We start from the raw sequence: 25,921 nt of genomic DNA on the forward strand, positions 1-25,921 counted from the left end.
CTTATATGGACTGGCTTTCATTTTGGGATTTATTATAATTTACAAGTGACGGTTACTATTTTTTTCTATTTATTTAAGACATATTATAAACAAGAAGGTATACAACAATATTTTATACGTAGTTTAAAATGAGTACTGAACAAACGAAATTATTAACGGTACGTAAACACTTTTAATTTCGGTGACCTTGACTATGAGAGCGCTGGCAAGTGTTGATAATGGGCCCTTGCCAGACGTAGGGAATTAGTGCCGTATTTCACTGTTTTACCTATATTATTGGCAGGATTGTTGATTGATATAACCAACGGTCATATCACAGAGGTAACCAGTCCTTAAATAGCATTGTAATTCAACAGGAATTTATCATCTCTTAAGTGTTGCTTTGCGAGGTGGTATGCTGCCATAACGGTTGCCATCCGTACGATAATCATCATACATCCACGCTAAAATAGGAACGCTATTGCACCATAATTGTGTGTTATGACCTAAAACGACACCTTAAATAAAAAGCAGTTAACTGTTTATCACCAAACTGTTCCTTTTATTTATATCATTTCAAATAACAGAGTTTGGGAGTTTGGATTGATGTCTATATATTTTAGTTACAAAGCCATTCACATCTAATGAAAAATAATTTTTTCTCTTACTGACGATTATTAGCTCATTAATAAACATTCACGAACGACAATGAAGAGGCGTTTTCATATAAATTAAGCATTTTAATAATAACAATAGATCTTACTGATACAGTTGTGCTGCATATGCAGATGCAAATTATACAATGAAAATAATTTTGTTTAATGGTGAATTAAAATCTTGTATTTGAATAAATTTACATAAATAAACCAATCCCTTGAAATTTTATCATTTTTTAGTACTTCAATATGTGAAAGGCAATATATTAACAAGGAGCTCTATATATTGATAATATTAACTGAAGATCATGGTTTCACTGGCAATACTAAACATCGTACGATAATTATCGAACGAAAACGATAATTTGACCCTCTGTAGGATAAACGATAACGTTCGTATGATATACGATAATTCCCAACATATTTAAGATAATTAACTGGAAATGTACGATAATTTGAACCTTCTCGTCAACCTATAGGAATTTAGAAGATTCAAGTCTATAAGGCGTCTACGACCTTTTACCGCCTGAAAATAAGTAAATCTCAAAAGGAGTAGAAAGCAAAGAAGAAGGGATGGAAAGGCAACAGACAAATAAATACCTCTCTCTCTCTCTCTCTCTCTCTCTCTGATGAAGGTGATAAGGGTGATGATATTTCCCTTTCCTTCAGTGACATAATGAATGATGAATAAGGCAATGAAGTCACTTTTTTTTCTGTGTACATATTTTTCGTTTCTATTGTTGTTACAGTGTGATGATAAAGAACGATTAGTGAGTCATTCATAAACAGTATAGTACTGATCTTTTTGTTTCGTTTTCATTGATGATAATACTGATGATTGATTATTAGCAGTGATCTTTTTGCCGTATTTTTCCTTTTCATTTTCATTGATGATAATAGTGAAGATTAGTAACAGTAATCAGTGAAGAATTGAAAGTAAACAATAATATGATTTTGCTGCATTTTTTTTATTCGTTTGAATTGGTGTTGTAATGTGATGTTTGAGAAAATTGGCAATTTTCTTAAACAATTACTCATGTTATTTGTGTTTTTTCTCTTTTTTACGTTTACATTGGTGATATATAATGACTAATAATAATAGCTGAAGTACTAAATAGGCTACTTTATAAAGCCTACAGAAAAGTTATCTTTTTCTTCTAATTACTTTTTTGGTCATTATTAGCAATAAATATAAATGATAAATATTTTCTATGTGGCCTTACATTAAAAGATGTAAAGATATATTGTTGTAGGTGAAATTCAGCTTAATTAGGAAACGCAAAATGTACGACAGTGCTAATCAAAAAACGATAATTTGAAGAGGCATGGTACGATAATTTTGGCCTGATACATGGGGGAACCGTACAACAATAGTAGCTACGCAGTCCGGCCCACGACAGTGACTAGTCAAACTAATATCTTTGCTTGTAAAAATCGCTTGCAAAATAGATTCTGACAGAGAGTTAAATACGCCAGACGATGTTCATTCATGTTATGAACAAGGTACGTAGTTGATATGCTGTATAGGTTAAATATGTTAAATGCAACTTCCAGTGGTAATTCATAGTGTTGCATACTTGGTTTGCCGTTACCAGAACACAAACATGGCCGTTTTGTTTACGTGTGTCCTCTCCCACCCAAAACCCCGAATTCCCAAATTCCCCCTTGTAGAGATACGTGGTAAATAACAGTTGGCCGACAACAGATAACGGATAACTACTGCCACACATCTCTAGTTGTATATGCAAAATGGGCGTTGGCGACTTGGCAACCAGGGGGCAATGGTATCATATCGGTCTTCAGTTTTACCCAGAACTTACTGCTTGGACCAACAAATCGCCATGGGTTTTCAAGGAAGGGTAGCAAGTCTTTGCCCTTATGGTTTGTGCAAAAAACTAGGCAGTTCCCTCTTAGGATCAGTCCATCAAATTATCTCGAGTAGCTACCCGAACAGGCATATAGGCTAGTAATCATTCCTTCAGGAACAGGCAAGAATGGGGAATCAGTATTATTTTATAAGTTGCCAACGCACGATTTAAGTTGAAGATATCACCAGAGCTCTTACTACTCTACTATTTACCATTGTGATAAAGATGGTGTACAAAACAGCCACCATGAAACATTTCACTTGAAACTCTACAACTAAAAAGGATGCAGACATGAAATTTTTATCTATGCCTATATTTATGAGGCCAGAGATTTTTTTTCTAGAATTTTTATCGGGCTATTATCAATATAAATCTGGGAAAAGGACCCCATAATGCTACTGAAAAGTATACAAGCACAAGGCTGTTGGCTTTTGTTATTGCACCACTCCTCAAAGCCCAGGAAGTCTTCATTAACTTCTTTCTGTCCTTTGCAATAACTATTGTACGCAGACTTCATCATCTTGTAAAGACTGCAGGCAGTGAATTAGTGCATTTGTCGTGTCCTAGTAACACTTGAGACAGAGATAATGGAATCTGCAGTGCCAGAAGAAGGAACACCTACTTCGGCTAGGGCACCAATCCAGCCACTGTCCTTGAGCAAAGAATAAAGGTGGCTAATGGATTATCCAGGAATTTTTCAATCAAAGGATGTTTACTGTTACTGTGCCTTTCAGTGCAACAATTTACAGAAATTCCAGATTAAATTTTTCTATGGAGTCAGCAAACAGGAAAAGCATTTCATCCAATTAAAAACGGATGCAATGGAAAACAAAGCTATGGCTGAAGTTATAGCTTTAGCAGAGAATGGTGAAGAAAAGTTTGACCTTACAGAAGTCATGCAATATCGGATCAATGAAGAATGTCTTTCTATTTTTAACATCAATGGCTCACCGAGAAAAGGTGAAAAATTCCAAATTAATTGAAAAATTTAGCTTTATGGAACTTGATATCAATGAACTATCCATAGGCTTTGATTGACATGGGCTTCCTGTGGAGACTTTCCACACCTTCTGCAGAAGACAGACTGAAGCCTGATGGAAGCTTTTATACTTAGGGAGACTATGCTGAGAAGATATTTTTTTTTACGATATGTGAACATCACGATAATGCTTCTCAAGTGATATTTTTCAATGACTCATATGATTTCCCTGTGAACATAAAAGACTGTGAGCATGACAGACGGGCAGGCATTGGAATGGTTGGCAATGTCTACATGAAGAAGAACATTAAATTGCCTTCACCTCAAGAATTCAACCATCTCTTTCAAAATCCTCAAAACAAGATCAAGCTTCAACAGTTCTTGATGAAAGAATTTCGACAGCATGCTCAGCAGAAACCTAGTGTGCTCTTCTTATATTCCGTACAAAACAAATGTTGGAACTTAAGTGCTGATACTGATGACGTTAGAGTTCCAGCGTTTGAATGTCTACAGAGCTGACAACATTAACTTTTATATCTATTCTAAATTGAGACTGGGAGGTTCAACAGCTCCAGTAATAATAGATACTGAGGACAGAGACATCGTAGTGTCGGCCTATGTTTTACACCATGTCGATGCTACCCTTGGCATAAAAAGGCAACTGGCAACATATGACTGCTCCCAAATTTGTCCTGAGGATATAGTGAAATTAAGACAAGCCAGCCAGCTTCTACAAACACTTAGGTCAAGCTTCCAGTCTCACAGAACACTCCAAGCAGCATGACAAAGTTCACCACTCAATTTGTGTCTAATGACAAAGTCAGCTAAACTAGGAGAAGCTCGTGCTTCGAAGTGGAAAATGATGAAACGTAAGTCAACACTTCAGATCCCTACAGATCAAGACTCAGCCCAACTTAAGATTACTCAAATAAACTATCAGGTGTTTGTTTCGAAGAACTTTCATAAACCATTACTTGACTGTTCCTCATTAGAGCATGGCTGGATCTTAAATGCTGGAAAATGCTTACCTCTCTGTAACACCAAGTCAGTTATTCCAGAAAGACTACATCTCCTTAGAGATTCACAGCCATGGACATAGGCACAGAAACATCAACAGATTCTGATTCATGTGGTTCAGACGCAGATGAACTTCATGATTTTGACTCTTTTTGAATATTGAAGTCCTATGTTATGTTAGCAGACTTTTTTTGTATATATATATTAGTATATATATATCTATATATATATATATATATTATATATATATATATATATATATATATATATGATATTATATATATATATATTTCTCTTCCATTTGCATTTAGAGAATTCAGTATATGCTGGTAGAAATATTAATGCAATTCATTAATAATTTAATACAGAATGTCAGTTAATCATGCTCACACATTGAGTTGTACTAATGCAATGACAATTAGCATATAAATGGTGTCCATATTGGATTTTATTCTCTTTTTATCAATTATGATCGATATAATTTTTGACAATGGCTTTAAAAATAAATGTCTTACTTGTTCTGAGTGCAAATACACTAAAGTAGATGTATACACACACCACTGTGGATTGTCAACATATGCTTATAAATTAATGGTCTAAGAGAAATTAATGGCCAACTTGGATTTTCCTACTTTACGGAGTTAGCCCATGGTTTTGAGAGGGTCACCCTGCTAATTTTGCAGTGTAGTAGCGCAGGATGGGAGGGTCGCCCTACTAATTTTGCAGTGTATTAACACAGGATATCATAAATATTGAAAGTCTGTCCCCAAATAGTGGTCACGGATCCTTAGTATTTGTACTCAACTATTATGTTGAAATATTAAGTCCTGTGGGACTTCAATAATTAGAGCATGGCACCTATTTGGATACCTTAAGTAGGTTCCAAATAGCAAGAAAATCATTGCTGGATATTAACAAGGGGTGGCATGTGGTGGCCATCTTGATTTTCAAAATGGCTGCCATTACTGCATTTGTCAAAAACTAGAAATAGAGTTGGAAATGTTCTAGTATGTTTATACTTGTTACCACTGCTTATTTTCAATAGTAAATGCATTAAAAATGATGCAGGCGGACATCTAGTGTAACATGAAGGTTAGCAACCCTTTTGTTTTTCAAAATGGCCACCATTTTGAAAAACATGTTGTATGAAATTATCTGGTGGGCTCGTTGGAATCACTTAAAAATTAAATGAGTTTGCCACACCAAATTCTTCCTTGTAGCACCTGAACTTACACGGTTAGCATTGGAAGTACAGACCATCGCTGGTATATACCCAGGCAAAGCTATGCTTCACCATGAACACACAAATGCACATTTAAAGCTTCAGGAACAGAGTGCTGAGGACCTCACACAGTGCATAGAATCTTTTACAAATCCATATGAAGATGAGCATGATCAAGTGATCAAATTAATCACAAAAGCAGTTACGTCAGTCAAAATATAAACAGATGTTAACAAGTGTGCAGATATTGGAGCTGAGAAATTTGAGCAGTTTGCTGAAGAGTTGATAACGGCAGGGCAAGTAAATCTCTGGGCCCCAATGAAGAAGCAAAAGCTCCAGATGTGATCTTCAGCAGGACTTAAAGGCAGACTCAAGAGTGGCGATCAGATTATTGAGTTCAAAGAAGACAGGGTACTATTTGCCTGCTTTCTGATTGTCTCAAAAGCAGAAGATATCAACTCACAAGAAGCAGTTGGTGAGAAGTTATGCAATCTGAAAATACAAAATGTGTTTCGATTATGTATGGAATGTGAGACCTCCAAGCTCTAGATAAGCCAGAATGGGTCAAAACATACAATGATTAAGCAGATTATTTCAATAAATGGCAATGTAAAACATAGTGATTATGATGAAGTACATGTGGTCTTCGATCATTATGACACCAGTGCATCTTTGAAAGCAGCAAGACATGAAAAAAAAGACTAGTAAGCAACAAAGCCATACCATATTGCATAACAGATACAACATCTATTGCTAAGACCAGCATGAACAGTCTGCTTGCCCATGTAAAAAAAAAAAAAAAAAAAAAAAAGATGAGTTTACTACATATCTAGCAGGCGAGATTTTTCTGTATGCTAAGGCAAGTGGCAAGCCTCATATAGTGACAGGGCGTAATCAAGCAAAGGCCACCCATAGAAAAATTGAAGGCCTTTCAAGCTCCCAAGAAGAAGCAGACACCAAGCTTATCCTGCACTGTGTAAATGCCACACAAAATGGTGCCAAATCTTTAAGAATTTATTTGTCAGACATAGACATCCTTGTACTAACCATTAAGTGCTATCCAATTATTTGTAGAGACACATGTTCCATCACAGGAGTTGATAAGAACCATAGAGTAGTACCACTAATAGGGCTGCCTGTCTCCCAGGCTTCCATGCATTATCAGGAACAGATGTCACTGGAAGATTCACTGGCAAGAGAGAGTTGACATTTAGGAAAGTGCTGGAGGAGCTTGACCAATATGGTGGTAAGGTTCGTGCACTTTATCAGCTTAGTGTGGCAGAAAGAGCATCTGAAGCAACTGTTTAAGGTGGTGGCTTTTCAAGAAAAAACAAGCACATTCAATGCAGGCAAACTACCAGGCAATGATTTGGTACAATGACATCATTGCAAATCAAGAGCCTGATGACTACAGTGGAATTTAACAGACGGAGAATACAAGTCCGTAATGACACGGTTGCCACCGGCTCCTGATGCAATAATTTATTTTGGTCAAGCGCAATTGTTCCAACTAATGTGTGCAAATGCAGAAAAAATAAACTTAAGTGTTCTGAACTGTGCAGATGTTCTACTGAATCAGACTAATGAAATAATGCAGAATGTGAGGATGAAGAAAGCTACCTTCGCCCTATCAGATGATAAGGAGGATGAATAATATGAAAGCTAGTGAAATGAATGTTAGGAATATTTACATAAATTATGATCAGACTAATTGGAGATTTGGCTAACAGCGTAGCTAAACTGATGGAATTTTCTTTAGGCAATGTACAACAGACATATTGGGTTTTTGGCAGCCGTATTTGCTTTTTGGTAGCCATATTGGCTTCCTACTGCAACCCTTATATCACAACCAGAAATAACTTTAGAAATTGCCCAGTTGCTTCCTGAAGGTTGAATAAATTACTAAAAAGTATCCAAAATTCTAAACATGGGTCAGTACTTATGACAGCCATTTTGAATACTGAATGTGGCTGCTATTTTAGATATTTTGGTAATTTGCTTTAAAAAGCCTGACTGACCTAATTAGTTATAGTTCATTTTGAATGAAAATAAATGGATTATTGGACTAAACGCACTCTCTCTCACTGGAAAGAGGGCTCGGAATGACTGCCATTTTGAAATTAAAGGTGTCTGCCATCTGCCAACCCTGGGAAATCTCCAGCAAAGATTTTTTTTTTTTTACTTGGAACCTACGTAAGATATCTTGATAGGTGTCATGTTCTAATCATAAAAATCCTGCGGGATTACATAAGTCCCAAGACTATAGTGACCAAGACCTTCTCTAGCTACTCATACTCCAGGGCCAGTTGTGGTCCTAGCAGGTCTAAGACTGGCTTTGGCACTGCCACCACTCGGTGATGTTGGGTTTTTGTACTTAAATGAAGTAAGGGGGATATTTGTGAAGGAGTCAGGTAGCTCAGGTACAGATTTTAACCACTCTGACCCAAAGTGTACTGGCTGACAATCCTCTCCCTTGTTGTCTTTGGCAGGGTGATGGAGTACCAAATTGCTAGTCCCATAAAAAGTGATAGTAACTGTAGTTGCTGAAAGGTTGTGATCGATGTTGTCCAGTAAACAAACCCTTTCTCAGGACAGGTGAACAGACTACACCCTCTTCCACATACCAGGTGACAGTGGCATCTCCCAGTCAGGCTGATATCTTCAGCACCCTGTCATAGGAAATGCTCTTGCTGTGATCATGAAACATTTCTACCAAGTTTCTCTTTCTTGTTTTGACATAGATAGCCATAGCCATGAACACTAGAGAAGGAGTTTCCCTATCCTTTCAGCGTCAATGTACACTTGCTCCTTCCTTTTGTTTTGACAAGCAGTTGTAATGCAAGAGCTGAGCAACAGCCAGGTCTCTACTTTGATGAGCCAAACCTTAGCTGCGACTTCAAGCCTACTCCATGACTGACCATAGTAGTGAACTGGAGCAGACTTAGAGGTATGGCATTTATATCATTCTTATATCTGAGAAGGACTGCACACACTACCCATCTTAAGGAGATTCACTGGTGTTATGACAAATGTTGATTCACAGCAACTTCATTGCAAGATCCTTTCCTCTTATACAGAAATTTCTTTAGGGCATTGTTCTCAAGAAAAGTTTTATTATATGGCTCCATCAGCCTCTCTTCTTGTTCGTCTCAGGCTCTAGAGTCCCCAATGTAATATACGACTGCCTCTTAACTCAAGGGTCTACACTCACTGCGAGAATGTGGTTATCTTTACCTTTATTCAGTATTCCCTAAACCGCTAAACCTGTCATTACTGGATGAATGAAATCTATTTACTTTTCTTTTTCAAGAAAAGTAACCTGTATCAATTCTGCCTCCATGCTAAGTCCATTGGTCAGGACAAGCGAGAACTCTTTAAGAAAGTACTGTTAAAGCCATGTATACCTCTGTTGATCTGAGTAGTACATAAACTTGAAGCTCATTTTCTGTAAGTTTTCAAATATACCTTGTAAGTCTTATACATAATGATAAATCACTTCAGGTACCATTAATTAACAGCAGTATTGTGGACTGTAATCTCATAAGCAAAATCAGTGCTGTTTGATTTGCCATGCATAAGTTCAAGTTTACAGAACATTCTCATAAGGGAAACAGTTCACTATGTAAGAAGTTCTTTAACACATGGATTGGGGTTTATTCACTGTCTTGGATAATTTTATCAATATTTAAATCATAAATGTATGTAGATATTTTGGTAACCGCTGTATGTACAATTGGCATTAATACCGGACTTAATAAAAACATCACATCTAATTCATTAACCTGGGAGAATACTACATGAGCGCACATCTTATGAAGAACCAATTGAACGTGAGAGTACGGCAGTACGGTGCACCTTCAAAACTAACATATTTTCATGGTGAAAGTATTATCTCTAGTCATAATATACTCACAACAGTGACTGACTGGAATGCACAGAGGTATTTAGAACCAATACATCCAGTTTGTTTATCCAGGAAAAAGTAATAACACTCATTTATCTAAGGTACAATTTTCTCCTCCAAAATTAAGTACAAAATAGGTTGTGATGAAGCGCAATTTTACCCACATTTCGAGGTAATGATTAAAATTTTTTAACTTCTAATCTACCTTTCTTACTTAATAGAAGTAAAAAAACGCTTTCTTACATAATCAATATCGAAAATAAACATTACTGTAGCCAGCCACATAACGAATATTATATACAATTGCGTTATTGTAAATTGGCTAATCCTTATAAAAGTTCTGCCCTTGGTACTCGGTTGAGAAAAGGTCAGTGTTAAATTTAGTCACTTAGCTGGAAAACAGTATTAAATTGCTATTAACGAATGTTCTATGGTATAATACAGGAAAGAGCGTCGCATTTGTATATTACAGTAACTATGTGTCATTTGTGAAGCTCTACAAATGTAACACTTGTTGAGTGTGTAGAGTATTGACATGGCATGTGCAGACTACTGGTAATTGTATTATACGTTTACGTTTCTGATAGGAGTGCAGTTTAAGTATAATTATTCCGAGAAAATTTACTAATTTGTAAGTCCTTTCAAGGAAAGGAAATGGAAGATGGCTGTGTAATTCATTATACTTCTGAGAACTAAGCAGAGACACAGATAAACATGATACATCGACGAAGGAATAAGTGTTATTCAAATGAATGATAGTTAATATGCTGATACTGATTAGGCCTTTTATAGATGAAACAGAGTGCCTCAGCGGCGTAGTTGGTATGGTATTAGCGTTCCACCTCGGTGGTCGCGGGTTCGATTCTCGGCCATTTCGTTGAGGAGTGAGAGATGTGTATTTCTGGTGGTAGGAGTTCACTCTCGACGTGGTTCGGAAGTCACGTAAAGCCGTTGGTCCCGTTGCTGAATAATCACTGGTTCCATGCAACGTAAAAGCCCCATACAAACAAATATAGATACAACAATTGTTGAATACTTTAATTTTCTAGCCCAATTTGTTTTATTAGTTAATGCACTGCCAAGCTAAAAGAAATAGCCCGGCGTAAAATTTTGTAGATATGCACGAATAAATCTTAATTTTACACTCATAACTTATGGTCGAATCCTCTTCATTATTTAAGAAATGGTTCCGCAAGACCCAAGGGAATACAATAGCTTACAGTCGCAAAATCAAATCAGTGGCAAGGAATTTACTGTGAATCAAACTGGAGTCCAGCCCCACACCGAACATTCAAGTAAGTAAATTATCCTGCTTACGCATTAAGAGAAAACGATTAAGCAATTTTGCTTAGCTTCCGTTGGCCTTAGTTACTTAACATATCCATATATCAGTGATTTTTTTTTCTTTTTGAGTCGTGATAGAAAAAGGAATAAAATTAATAGAATAACTTTTAGCTGATTTCACATTGCCACTTTTATTCTCCTTTCCTAACTTAATTTGTTTTATGAATTATAGCATTCAGCCATGTATGCCTCTATTGACCTGAGTAGTACATAAACTTGAAGCTCATGTTCTGTAAATTTTGAAATATACCTTGTAAGTCTAATACATAATGATATGCTCAAAACATTTCCTTTACTAAATTACTTCAGGTACCATTAATTAACAGCAGTATTTTGGACTGTAATCTCATAAGTAAAATCAGTACGGTTTGATTTTCCATGCTTAAGTTCAAGTTTACAGAACATTCTCATAAGGGAAACAGTTTCACTATGTAAGAAGTTCTTTAACACCTGGATTGGGGTTTATTCATTATCTGGATAATTTTATCAATATTTAAATCATAAAAGTATGTAGATATTTTGGTAACCGCTGTATGTACAATCGGCATTAATACCGGACTAATGAAAACATCACATCTAATTCATTAACCTGGGAGAATACTACATGAGCGCACATCTTATCAAGAACCAATTGAACGTAAGAGTACGGCAGTATGGTGCAACTTCAAAACTAACATATTTTCATGGTGAAAGTATTATCTCTAGTCATAATATATTCACAACAGTGACTGACTGGAATGCACAGAGGTATTTAGAACCAATACATCCAGTTTGTTTATCTCCAGGAAAAAGTAATATCACTCAATTCTCGAAGGTACAATTTTCTCCTTCAAAACTTATTACAATATAGGTTTCTGAGGAGGTGTAATGCCACTAAATAATCCTTTGCAGCTCTACTTGATACTTCCACTTTCGCATAGAACACATCTGCAGGTTTTTGCATAGAACTTGAGAAAGTGAGAATAGAGTAATCCACACATCATAATTTCTACAATTTATTTACAATTCCATTCCGTTGTTACAGAAACCACATATTTTATTTTCAGGGCCAGCTTTCGCGAAGAGATCACCGGCTGAAGAAATTGCAGCGTTGCAAGCAAATTTATCCACACACCAAGGTAATGACTAAAGCTTGTTAACTTTTAATCAAGCTTTCTTACATAGTACAGATATAAAACGCTTTCTTACATAATCGAAATCGAAAGTAAACTTCACTGTAGCCACATAATGAATAATATATGCTATTGCGTTATCGTGAATTGGCTCATTCTTATATACGTTTTGCCCATTGTATTCGGTTTAGAACAACCGTGTTAAATTTGGTCACTTAGCTGGATAACAGTTTTAAATTGCTGTTAACGGTCGCAGAAATTAATGTTCTGTGGTATAAAATAGTAACGAGCATCTCATTTGTATATTACAATAACAAGTGTCTCATTTGTGAAACACTACAAATGTAACACTTGAGTGTGTAGGGTATTGAACATGGCGTGTGCAAACTACTGGTATATTGTATTTTCCAAGATTTTGAAATATAACAAATTTATATTTCACACTGAATGATGTTACAGTTGCTATATTTCTTATGAATAATCACGTATACGTTTCTGATAGATGTACAGTTTAAGTAAAATTGTTCCAAGCACATGTACTTATTTTTAAGTACTTTCAATGGATCTGGGCCAAAGATAGACCAGAATAAATCTAGATTTCTGCTTTCGGAAAGGAAATGGAAGATGGCTGTATAATGCATTATAATTCAGAGAGCCTAGCAGAGAGACAGGTGAACATGATAGACAGACGAAGCAATAAAAGATATATATTGAAATGAATGATAGTTAATATGCTGGCTTGATACAGTACTTATGCAGTCTAAGCATAGATTTGTAATGCTGCTCTGATGCTTTGAAAAGGTTATAATTGGGTATCAATACTGATAAGGCCTTTTATAGATGAAACAATTGTTGAATACTTTAATTTTCTAACCCAATTTGTTTTATTAGTTAATGCACTGCCAAGCTAAAAGAAATAGCCCGGGGTAAAATTTTGTAGATATGCACAAATAAATCTTAATTTTATACTCATAACTTATGGTCGAATCCTCTTCATTATTTCAGAAATAGTTCCGCAAGACCCAAGGGAATTCATTAATTTACAGTCGCAAAATCAAATCAGTGACAAGGAATTTACTGTGAATCAAACTGGAGTCCAGCCCCACACCGAACATTCAAGTAAGTAAATTATCCTGCTTACGCAGAAAGCGAAAAAGATTAAGCAATTTTGCTTAGCTTTCGTTGGCCTTGATTACTTAACACATCCATATAAGTATCATAGTGGTGTATTTTCTTTTTAGGTCGTGATAGCAAATGGAATAAAATTAATAGAATTAATTTTAGCTGATTTCACAAAGACACTTTTATTCTCCTTTCCTAACCTATTTTGTTTTATGAATTATAGCATTCAGCCAAAACAAAGAGACTAACAGAACATTGTTGGAGATTTTATAAAAGTGATCGATGGTGAACAGTACTACGGTTTCATTAGAGGGAGAAGTATACTTGATGCTGTCTTGTTAATAATAGTTACATAAAAGGGCGGGAAGATAATGGAAAGTTTAACTAGGGATTTATAGGCCTGGAGAAGCAATAGAATAACAAGGGCAGCATGTAATGAAACATGAATTCTTGAAGTTAGAGTTGGTTTATATCTTATTACAAAGAATGGTATGGGAGTGGTAGCAATCTCTTGAGTCGGGTGTTAAGAGTAAGGCTATGGTGTTCAATAGGCAGGGATTGAGTTAGAGATAAACTTTTTTTTTTAATGTGTGAAACCTAGATTTAAAACAAGTAAAGGTTTTCAATGTCTTAGGATTTACTTTAAGCTAGGAGGCACGGTTAAAACCAGGATAAAACCAGTTGGGGGAAATTAGTGGGAAATGGCAGGGGTATTATGTGACAATAGAATGCCAAATGAGGTAATGTATAAGCAGGGAATGCAGCATCATTAAATTTTGAAGAAATGCTTACATTTTAAATGAATACTTTAGTAAGTTGTTGAACTCATTATTTTAGTCAGTACGGGTCAACTCCCAAATGAACCGACTTTGATGGAATATAATGGCATACAGTTACACAGTCAAAGCAATGGTGTGGCAGTTACCGAGGGTCAAAGAGAAACAGGGCAAGGACAGTTTGATGATCAGACCATCCTTGAACATTAAATGAGTAGATTAGCGTACTTACTTACCAAGTAGCATTAGCCATAACAATTTCCCGTGAATAGTTTATAAAGCGGGTTTCTTTGCCAAAAGGGATTGGGAAACTTATGAATTTCTTTAGTTTTGATTACTTACAAATTACGTACACGAATCGTAGTGTTATGAGTCATAGTAAGAAAAACCTATAAAATCACTTCTAGATTATTTCATTGGGACGCCTTTTCATTTTATATTTTTACCAATTTTGTAAAATGAGTTGTTGCATTTTGAAAAAAACGAAATGGAATAGCATACAAATTTATATGCATGCAAAAATTTTGTAACTTAGCCACATGCTTAATGAATGGTTGAATTCTTTTATTATTGAATACTTTTGTTATTTTAGGGAATATGACCCAACACCAACATGAATCTTCTGAGGAACTCGAAGGTTGTCTACAATTCATATTTCAAAACAGTGGAGAGACAGATACTAACAACCAAAATGAAGTGGGAGGAAGACAACATGACACTGCCTACTATCTTGATTTTTTAAGTAAGTCAGTGAGAGTTTTTACAAAGCAATTCTGGACTGAAACATTTCTTTTGAATTACTATTATCATATTATTTTTCTACTATAATGATCGAGAAGGTATATAGTGGCAAATATTTACAATATATATTCAAGGCTTACAGTACAAACTAACATACGAATGTGAGGACAAATATTCAGAATTAAAAAGTAGAAAGAAGATGGGGGAGCAATAAACTCATATTAGTGTCTTGAGATCAGTGCCACATTTACAAATCTTGTTTACCAATATTGCATTCTTTTGCTGAAATTCAAAATCCCAAAAAAGAAGTCTTGCAATATTTAAACACCACGCCTTACAGATGTAGTGAAGTAGCTTTCCGTGTTTCAGTGCAAATGCTGGACTAGCTGTGTCCTAACTTAACAAGGGTGTTATCAAAGTGTTTCAGAAGTGTTTCTTGCTCTCAGTCTTTTGACTTTTGCATGGTTCTCGATATTTATCAATTCTACAAGCTTTCTTGTGGTTTTTGTGCCAGAAATTGGTAGTTTTTTCTTTTTCAGTGCTGTTGTGCTTGTTATCATTTCTTGTCTCAATGGAAAGCAAGAAAGACCAAGAACATCCTAAGGCAAGTTATACCTTGCATCTATTTTTGCCTGGTATGTAGCAGCTGCTAATGAAGAGTTTATCAGCAGCTGTGTTGTCCTCTGATTTAATACCAATATCATCATCTTTCCAGGGGTTTGTGAAGCAAACAATCTCCTGAAGTAGTTACTCATGGTTACAATGGTCTCAGCTTTATGGACTCCTGAATTGGAAAAGGGTTTTCCTGTTGCAGTAATCCTTCCTGTCTAGCTTCCTCCAATGGCTGTAACGTAGTCAGTTGTTCCTGACTAGGCCAGCCTTGTGGTGTGAAGTGAGTATTACTCAGAAGGAAGAGTAAGAAAACCATTAGTACTCTATCTCCTTCTTCATCTACCTTTACTTGACCCCAGTCTCTTTTTCCATGCAGATGGGCATGGAGATCGTGAAGTCTAGTAAGTCATTGCATAATATGTCCTAATAGACAACTTCCACGCACTCTCCCCTTGGGGGAGGGCAGGGGTGCATGGTCATTGGTGGTGAGTGGCTTTCCCCAAGTAGGGTTGGTATCACAAGGCTAGCATGTTTATATTCACTGTCTGTTCCCTTCCCATCTCCCAATGACTTCTTGGGCTTACATCATGCTGAGGCTATTTGGTTTGTTCACCAAGTTCATGAGCTGTTGTCCTCTAACCATGGTTCTTCTTCTTTACTGGTTTTACTAAAGAATGCACAAGGATGGAAGAGGTGAGGACTATGTTCAAGTTGGGACAGTATTGGCATTGTGATTCCACTGCAATTTTTACTTAAATCTGATGATAAGACTCATTTGGTTTGGTATGGAGTTATGTCAGGTCATCTTTGGTTTATGGAGAAACAGGATGGGCCTCCAGGATCAAACTGGGGCTGGGCAGTGAAGATGTAGGGGGGCCACTTTCACCTCGAGGCATTGCAGGCATGGATTCTCAATGGTGTCCATTGTGTAGTGGTCGAGAATCAATATCAGGGGAGCAATGGTCATTCATTAAAGTGAAATGCTTAAGTCCAGACAAGTATAGGTGGCACTTAGCCATAACCCAAGTAACTGAGAGTAGTTCCAGTTCTTTGGTGGCATAACGAGTTTCTGTGTCCGTCAGGAAACAAGAGCCACACTAGACAAGACACACCTGACCACAGCCGTTGTCATGAAGCAGGGCATATCCGAGGCAGTAAGGGAGTGAGGCGTCTGTTTGCAAGAATACGAGTGAAGCTGGGTTGAAGGATGCCAGAACAGGTGGTGAAGTCAGAGCTGTCTTGACTTTCCTAAATGCTTGCTCATGGTTGGGGATCCAAGTGAATGAGTGTTTAGTACTCAGAAGTAGATGTAGTTGATGTGCTGCTGCTATGATGCCTAGAGTGAAGTCAGCGAGTTGATTGACGAAACCCATAAATGACCTGACATCTGTGATGCTGGATAGTGTAGGGAAGTCTTGCATAACGGAGACCTTATCCGGGTCTGCTTTAATGCCATTGGATGACAGGACATAACCACAGAAGTTAACTTTGGTGAATTTGAAGACTCACTGTAATTACATCGTGGTAATTTCATCGCAGTAATTACATTGTGGGTTTTATTTTAAAAAGTAAAAATATTTATTTAGTGTTGGAAAATCTATTTGGAAAATCTAATTGGATAATCAACTGTAAAACATTTTAAACATATCTAAACATGTTACAGCATATTTAGTTTTAGAACGTTTATAACTAATCTAATACTAACCAAACAACTTTTTGTATTAATGGGGGTTTTAAATGTCTTGTTTATTTTATTTTTATTCTTTTAGCGTCGATGATTATCAGTTGTTTGCCGCCAGTCTATTTTTAGCTCAATCAGTCTAAGAAAAAAAAGCGGATAATAAGAACCCGACATTCTTTAAAAAGCCATTTTTTATTATTCATTTTCAAATACATATAGTGTAAAACAGCATATATTAAAGAAAATGTTTCAAGAACAAAAATTACTTTAACCATATAAAAAAAAATCTGATTGACAGTTATCTTTGCACTTGAAACCTCAAAACGACAAGTTATGTGCAATTCCTCTGATATATTCTAGAGCTTGGCGATTTTCAAACTCACTGATTATTCTTTGAATTCTTAATGTAGTATCGATATTTGCCTTTTTCTTACGGGGAATTTCCGCACCTGCTGTATATTGTTCCATTTTTACTTCATTTCATGCTTGCTCTTTTTTCAAGATTTCAAAAAAAATTTCCGGATGGTAGGATGAGATGGCCCAATTAATTCGTAGAGCGTGCGATGCCAACCTTCATATGCATTGTTCGTCTAAGAAGCACATAATTTGGCTGCATCAAAACTATTCCATAGCACATGATGAAAGTGAGGGGGAATCTTTATTTGTATGAACTCTCTTGCCTGGTACCTTGTTCTATAAAACTGGTTACATTTCCAAATAGTTTTCTCGTCACTTGTTCGTTCTTTCACAAATTGATGACTATTATCAATGAGCTTTTTCTTATTCCTTATGCTTACAACGTACTGCAGAGGCATCTTGATGGGTTTAATTTTAGTTATTTAAAAAAGCCAAAAATGTTTACCACTCAGAAAACAAGTTGATTACAAATACCGAAAATTTTTATGAACAATTTCTAATATAGGAAAAGTCAACAAGCAGGCCAATTGCTAATAGTTAGATACTTTGATCTCATTGATAACTATAACAATACTTGGACGTTTTACATAAAAACAAGTGAATTATATTTTATTGTTCATCTATTTTTTGGCATTGTGTGGTGAAAGAAACCTAATGATGAAATTAGTGACGATGTGATATATTGCAATGTAATTACAATGCGGTGAAAATGTATGAGATGTAATTACCATGCGATGAAATTACCACGATGTAATTACTGCGATGAAATTACCGGTCACCGAATTTAACCTTAAGGATGATGCTGTATTGATGGTACCTGGTTAGCACTTGATGTTTGTGTTGTAGGTGGGGAGGGAGATCCTCGTCAGACAGGAGATCCCTTGTAAGGCCATATCACCACAGTGGCAGTATGCATCACTTGTCACTGAAAAACTCAGATCAAAGTGCAAGGACCCTTTCATGAATACAGGACATCACAAGGAGATGTCCAGACACCATCTCCTCTTGTCTATGGCATGTAATCTCTAAAGCCTATGAGTTTCTTGGTACGGTGGAGGACCCATCAACCACCCCATAGCTCATGACCTCATTGGCACTGAGGCCTTTCTCACCTTTTGAAAGAACTTCTCTGTCCAACAGGTAATGAGGGGAGCGGAGCAGTCTGGTACTCTCAAATTACCTCCATCTCATTCTACTTCACCCTTTTACTGCCAACCTGTTATCACCACTAGTAGTGAGACTAGTGTCCTGCTAATCTTATAACGGACTAATTTTCTCCATTTTATATTTGTATTTCAATTCTTTGGTATATATTTAACTGTTATAGTATTACACTGTACTATTATATTACTAGAATGGTTTTTATAGTAGATTGATAAGATATACAAATATGTAGATATTTATTGCAATACTAAGTTATGCAGTTTTTATTGGTGAGTCATTTCGGTATGATACCTCTCAAAACATGGTGTAAAGTAACACCATCTTTGTCATCCAGTTTAACATTTTTCATTACAAACCTAGAATGCTAAAAATTTTCATCTGGAAAAACTTAGTTTTCTATAGAAAATGTGACTTAATTTATCTCCAATAAACGTTTCAGAGCACCGATTTTTTATGAATTGAATTTTCAGTGGTCTTCTATTCGCAAATTATGAAACATTTTCCTTGTTTACTCACATAACCTTTGGTGCTTGATAATCTGCTTCCTCCTCTGTCTTTTCTTCTGATTCACGATAATCTTGGATAAAACCAGAAGTAAAATAATTATGTATCTGAGGTAGGTTTGTCTATAACTACAATATAATAAGCATCAACATTTTCACTGACATCACTATCAGAACTAACTGATAGTCAGGTCTACTACGATCATTGTACTGCTTGGTATTTTAATGGTTACCGAGATTATCCTGTAAGCTGCCATTTGTCGCTAGAATATAGAGAAAGCATCCTTAAAATGAGGAGGGAAACTCTCTATCTTCTACAAGGTAGCAAAATAGAACCAAAAGAATGATGACCAAAGAAGATCAGTCCCATATGATGGATGACACCTTTCGATGAACGAGATCAGTCCCGTGCAGTGAAAGGGTTAAGGGATGTTGCCCATAAATCTCTCGACGCCTTTTCATTGAGACCTGTGGTCACAACTCGACAAGTAGTGTTACTAATGGGAACAGTCCAATTACACCACAGCTTATTCATGTGTTTTGGCTAGAATGTAGAGCTCCTGAGGAGATAAGTGGTGTATGCATCAACTTCTTCTTTCCCCAATGATCCATACTTGCGAACATTTGTGCCAGGCTAAAAACTGCACCTGAATGAGTATAGATACTTGACACTTCAAGCCCTTGTTCTTCTGATTTAGAATGTGAGCCTTCTTCTCCCCTTCCATAATGGGAGGGGGGATGGTAAGAGAGCAAGGTAGAGCCTGTCATCCATAACAAAGGCAGGTGACCATGGGTCTCCTGCCTCCATGAAGGGATTCCCAATTTTTCGGGACTGGTACACTGTGATCCTGGTTCACAACAACCAGAACAGGAAACACTGCACTTTGCTTGCTAAGTGCTCACTGCAGCTACTACCTTTTTTTTCTTTCATTCATTAAACCTTTCAGATTTGAAGAGAGAAAAAAAAACCTTGTGGACAGAGTCAATAGACAGTAAACCCGAGAGGGCTCCAAAGGGAAATTAGCTTACAAAAGGAAAAGGTGACTAAAAAGTTATATATGCATTGATAGAAATAAAGCTGATACTGCGATATCAGAATCAAACCAGAATTAATTTTCTTCTCGCTTATACGTATATTTGGGGATCAATTGTACTAGGCAGATTATTCAACCTAGTCTAGTTGTAGCCAAGATAAAATTCTTTCGTAAGCCTCCTTATACGAAATTTTAAAAAGTAATTTGTTTTTTCCTAAGTATACAAATTGAGGCCTTTCATACTGTAGGTGACCCTCCTTATCCAATCCACCCACCTTCATGTTTACTTTGTTTTTTCTGAATATGAGCTGAAAGAACTATGGGTAACGTCAGTTGGGTGAGAATAGGCATTCCCTTTCCCACCTCACCATCTGGGTACCACCCTTGTTTAGCCAGTACATGGCTGGTCTAGTGCATGTATGAAAGGATGCTCCACATATGAGAGACTATGGTTTGTACACCAAGGAAAAAATGCAAAAATTTGTAAAAAAAATAGAATCGGCATTTTTACCCGTCTAATTGATAGCATAACTGTTTTCACTGATATGTACAAAAATTGCATTGTTTTCCGGTGTTTAACATATTTCTGATGATCTTCCAGTTTGAACAATATAATAATTTTCACATGCCATACATGGGCTATGATTATACATATCCTATAGTTTTGTCAGGAGGGTTCTTTATAACTGCTAGTGTCTGTTTATTATTATTCACTAAGATTCTACTGTATCTCTACAGTCCTTTAGGAGATGAGATATATCTTGATTCCACTTTATCTCCACAGTCCTTTGAGATGGGATATATCTTCGAAATATAATAAAGGCAGGTTTTGGGTTGTAATTTTTATTATTATAAAAATTTTTCAGCTGTATTGCTAATTATTTCTTTTTTATCATAAGTATGTTCATGGCTATAAAGACAGAGTTCTTGAAAACAGAGATGAAAACTGATCTCTACTATATGCTTTAGCCAGAATAATTATGTACATAGGCAGAAATATTGGTTAATTAACAGTTCATACTTTATTTAAACCCATTAATACCCTTGTTGATTAAGCAATCCGAAAATGGTAGTTTGACATTTTCCATTCACGTCAAGAGTAAAAGTTCAGCATAATCATCTACAGAGAAGTTGATCATTCAACTCTGTACTATATTTGTCCACCAATTGCTACAAACAGTAGAAATTACATCATTGTTGATAATGCTGTGGGCAGCCTGTTACCAAGTCAGTTGTCACCCAACTTTTTTTTATCCAGTAGTGCAGTTCCCTCGTGGTCATGTAGTTTAATATCATAATCCCCCTCATGTTATCATCAGAAAAAGATATTTAACTCAGAAGTGCTAAACATGGAGCAACTGCTTTTTCAGCTTATTTCCACAGACATCTCAAATCTAATAAAATCAAAATGAAATTCGTCGACATGGAAGTAGTGAGCAAAATAAGAAGAAACATTAGTTTTGTTTTCCTTTGCCCTCTTCTCAGTCATTAGGCTTGCTATTTCTATGGATTCAGAAGTGTCTTTTTTGTGATATTTTTTTTTATCAGCCTAACATACTTATCCACATTGAAATTAATTTCCGTTCTCTTCTAATTACTATACCTTGTCTGCTTACCAGCTGGATCTAAATCTTTTCGCAGTTCAATGGCATACTGGATTTGGTATCCAAAAATGAGCCCGTCATTGAATATCAAATGCTCTTTAAGTTGCCGCAGCAAGAAACACTTTCACAAAGACCTTCTTACTCCCGGTGATCTTATCACAGGCTTTCTGGTAAATTAATTTATTAATATCTTGCTAAGCACCATGCTTACTCCTTATGTGGGTGTTGGCGTCTTGGATATAATTGGCCACAGGTGATTACCACTGCCAGATTAGGCTTTTAACAGTACAATGTCATGTATCCCAGACCATAACCTGACAACGAAATCCTTGTGATTATTCCTGGATTATGCTAATTGAATAAAGAAATAAGAAAAAGACCAAATGAATTGGCTAGTAGATGAGATATCAGAAAATGTAAAAATAAAGGTAAGTGAAGAATAATTTTTATTTTTAATTATGAAAAGTTTTTGTAATTAGCTCATTTTTTTCAGAGCTCATGCATGTTTACCAGGACTTATTAGTCATATAATTCGTGTTTCCGCTAATGGTGCGAGCACGCCACAGTAAAACACGTCATAAACAAATAACAGCAACTTACCTCTTACATCCCACAAGTTGAAAATAAGTTAACGACCATAAATAGAGAATAAACGTTTATCCAATACTGGAGAATCGTATGAAACACTGGTTAGAACTACCAATATACCATTAACCTCTATTCAACATATCTTTGATGTGAGTGTGATAAGTTACCACTGCTTGGTTATGATATTTTTTACTACTGTCAGGACGCACCCCGAGAATAACAATTAAAACGTTGACACCTTACATTTTCTTAAGTTAGTAATATAAAGTTTTTTTTTTAATGGCCTAGAAAATTAGTGATCTTATATTAATTTATTATATTTTTTTTCAGACAAAGAACTATCACCCGAAAATCATGTACAAAATTCCGCACCCCCTGATACATCGACAACGGAAGACTACAATAGGTCAGGATATAGTTTGGCTAATAGTATATACAACAAAGGCATTCCAGAGCCCATTGCATACAAGGAAGGTGTTGTTCCTGAACCGATACAAGGGAGTTTGGAATGCCGTGATAGTGCTCCCATACAGCCAGGAATTCCTGTGACAAATCAAGAATCGGCGGTAAGGAATTTTCAATTCAGTGGCAGTTCTTTTATATGGCCAGTTAATTCAATTCCCAGTGCACATAATCTTCAATCTGGATACAATGAAAGCTTTCTTATACAGCCAGAAATATCAGCGCCCAGTAAATCTACTCCACCGAGTTGTGGAAAGACAGAGAATAATCTTTCAGGTGATGATCAGCATGAAATGGCAGATGGATTGAGCAGATACGATGGAGATCTAAGTGAAGAGAGCGAAGTTGGCACAAAAAGAAAGAATCGCAAAAGGATGAAAAGTATGCAAAGTGAGGCAGAGAAAAAGAAAAAAATAGCCGAAAAATCAAAACAAAACCACATAAGAAAGAATGAAGCATTTGTCAATCTAAGACAAAACGTTAAGACTTTAAAAAACCAAATTCAGACTTTACAAAACCAATATCAGACTTTACAAAACCAAAATCAGACTTTACAAAACCAAAATCATAAAAAGGATCGCATCATAGCTAATCTAACTTCAAACCAAGCAGTGTTTGAAAATTTTCCAAACAATCCACAATCGGCATCAGCTGAAAATAAACTTCACGAGGAAGAATTCACCGATATGATGCATCAAGCTAATGTGGAAGCATTTGATCAAGAAAAATTCTTAAAACTCATGAATAACTGGTTCAGAAGCAAAGACAGGTCAGAAATACGAGTGAATGATAGAGAGCCAAAAGCTGGAGTTGTCCGAGTTGAAAGAGGCGAACAAAAGATGAAAATTCGTGTTTTAACATATTACAGGAAAATGGAAAGTGAAAAAGAACGCTACAAGAAATGTAAAGAGGACCATGAACGCAATGGCTTAGCATAAAGCATCTTAATTATCTCGTTCATGATAGTAACCTTATGATAATCATAACATGAAAACCCGCTATCTGCTTCTTAAAATCAACCCATCGCCACAAGAAATATCCAAACACTCTAAGCGTCTTTCCTGCCTCCTTCGAGGAGCCATTTTTAATCATTGTAGAGAAAACCACAACGGAAGACCAGAAAGAGCTGAGCTCATAAAGAACAGAACATGGAAGTTATTAACCAAGCACCTATGCTATGTAGACACGTTAGAGGAAATAAACTTAAGACAACTGAAATCTTTATAAGCCCTTAGAAAACTTGGTACACCAGCTACATGCTGATGAAAAAAAAGATAGTAATAGAGAAGACTGTATAAATTAAATGCTGTTGAAACAGCTAAAATATTCAATGAAAAAGGCATTGCACCAGCTAATACATCTAATATAAATTGTACCTTGAGAAATGAAGATGTCATTGTTACATAACCTTGGCAGAAAGACCTCCACAAAAAACATTCTTCATATGTCAAAGTGTAATTATGGAAATCCCTCTTTATATACACTTTCAATTCTTTAAAGTATATATTAAAGTATATATTTCCATACAAAATGTATGGAAATTACTCGTCATAATTATAATATTTTTCCTTTTCATTTACATACAAGATGCACATTTCACTTCAGTAAGGGATATTTATCTCAAAATTTGTAAATTCATTCCTTTTTTCTGTCCACAGATACCTCTAGTCTCCCTTAATCTTCTGTATTCACCTTGTTATCTTACAGGGTTCTATATTTCTGTGACACCTCTCACACTGTCAGCTCCTGAACATCCAAGGAAATCAATCACTTCCAACTTTCAACCACCAACATTAACTTTATTTGCTCCCTCATCCTGGTTTTCATTCTCTCTCTCTCTCTCTCATGACTACTCTTCATATCAAATTGACATTTTATTCTCTAAAAAAATCCCAGGTGTCCTTTCCCTTTCCCGACCCATTTTCTTATCCTGTAACCTTGCATCAATGTTTGACCTCCATTCCCAGCTTCAGTAGAAGTTGGCCATTCATATATTTCTCCAAAAAAGATGAAATTTTCAATCTCTTTTGACAATTATTTTTAACCTAAATTAAACGTTGAGTAATGAGTTGAAGCAGAAAAGTTGTATACAACATACAGAATATACTTAGCAGTGTTTGTGTCAAATATCACGATGTAATGAGGGCAATTTTTTTTTCATTTCATAAAATTCTCTATATATGTTAAATACGTGATATATGCAGTCATAGAGTATATAGTAAGTAAATCACTGAAAGAAAGTCATTCATTTTTACTACTGGATCAATATACTATACACTGAAGGCATTGCTGAAGGTTTCTGTTGCGGAAAGGGACGGATACCCCTTTTAGCGACAAACCTGACGTTGTTTAGCAAGAAGAATCCAAGACGAGTGCAGATAGTTAAGTAATAACGTAAATCCTTTTATATAAATGCCCGTACGAATCCGGACAAAACTGTTTAGAGGAGAAGAATATTAATTTCTTATTAGAAAGTTTAGCTTTTCATAATCTTTTATTATAAAATTGCCCAATGTATTTATGAAAACAGGGGATCGCGCTAGGCGAAATAACCGCCTTACAGATGAACCGCTGTGGGTAGCCAAATTTAAGTAATGTAAAGTAAAACTTTGAATTTATTTCAACCCTCATGCCGAGTATTAAAGATAAAATTTCCCCCGACTGAAAGTACGACGCAAAAAACATTGTCTAGTTTACGCTCGTTTGGCGTCACCAAATTGTAACTAGGCTACCCCAAGCGGACGCCGGCATTCTTCCCAAGGTGCCATTCGAACTCAAGTAGGTTGCAAACTCTCCTCTGCAATCAGACAGTGTCGTTTGCCATTATGAGTGTGTTATAAGTTCATCGTAGGCCATCCACAAGATAGCGTGTCAATTTGCTAGATTTTGGGATTATCGTGTTTAGCAATCCTTGAATAAGTAAATAATGTGGGTCTGTAATCTGTAAGTTCATAATAAGCATATACGTCTTGTAATTCAGAAACCAACGGCGGCCACGTGATGTGTAAGATTGAGTTTTATTTCATGTAATATCATTCCTCTTTGGCCTTTAAATGCCGTTTATGATGAGAGTATGCGGGGATTGTTATTGTGTTTGAAAAATAATTTATTTTTTGTAATAAAACTTTAAAATTCA

At 36.0% G+C, this 25,921-nt stretch overlaps 2 protein-coding genes across 3 annotated transcripts in view; one reads left to right on the forward strand and one right to left on the reverse strand.

Annotated features, from left to right (window-relative positions):
- The window catches only part of LOC135218523 (putative neural-cadherin 2), a 643,835-nt gene that overhangs the window by 100,637 nt on the left and 517,277 nt on the right, over positions 1–25,921 (reverse strand).
- LOC135218524 (uncharacterized) lies at positions 1,997–25,921 on the forward strand. Of its 2 annotated transcripts, XM_064254889.1 has the most exons (6): positions 1,997–2,138; positions 10,807–10,920; positions 12,016–12,087; positions 13,087–13,200; positions 14,572–14,721; positions 22,654–25,921. In XM_064254889.1, the coding sequence occupies exons 2-6, from the start codon at positions 10,809–10,811 to the stop codon at positions 23,721–23,723; spliced, it is 1,518 nt and encodes a 505-aa protein (XP_064110959.1). In that variant the 5' UTR covers positions 1,997–2,138; positions 10,807–10,808; the 3' UTR covers positions 23,724–25,921. The 2 variants fall into 2 exon arrangements, with proteins under 2 accessions (XP_064110959.1, XP_064110960.1); XM_064254890.1 differs by lacking the exon at positions 10,807–10,920.

This window comes from Macrobrachium nipponense, chromosome 9 (genome assembly GCF_015104395.2).
Source record: "Macrobrachium nipponense isolate FS-2020 chromosome 9, ASM1510439v2, whole genome shotgun sequence".
Classification (NCBI taxonomy): domain Eukaryota; kingdom Metazoa; phylum Arthropoda; class Malacostraca; order Decapoda; family Palaemonidae; genus Macrobrachium; species Macrobrachium nipponense.

Coding starts and splice junctions, on each gene's coding strand:
- LOC135218524 (XM_064254889.1), top strand. CDS start 10,809: ATGGTTCCGCAAGACCCAAGGGAATACAATAGCTTACAGTCGCAAAAT. Junction 10,921..12,015: donor GCCCCACACCGAACATTCAA/GTAAGTAAATTA, acceptor TTTTATTTTCAG/GGCCAGCTTTCGCGAAGAGA. Junction 12,088..13,086: donor AAATTTATCCACACACCAAG/GTAATGACTAAA, acceptor TCATTATTTCAG/AAATAGTTCCGCAAGACCCA.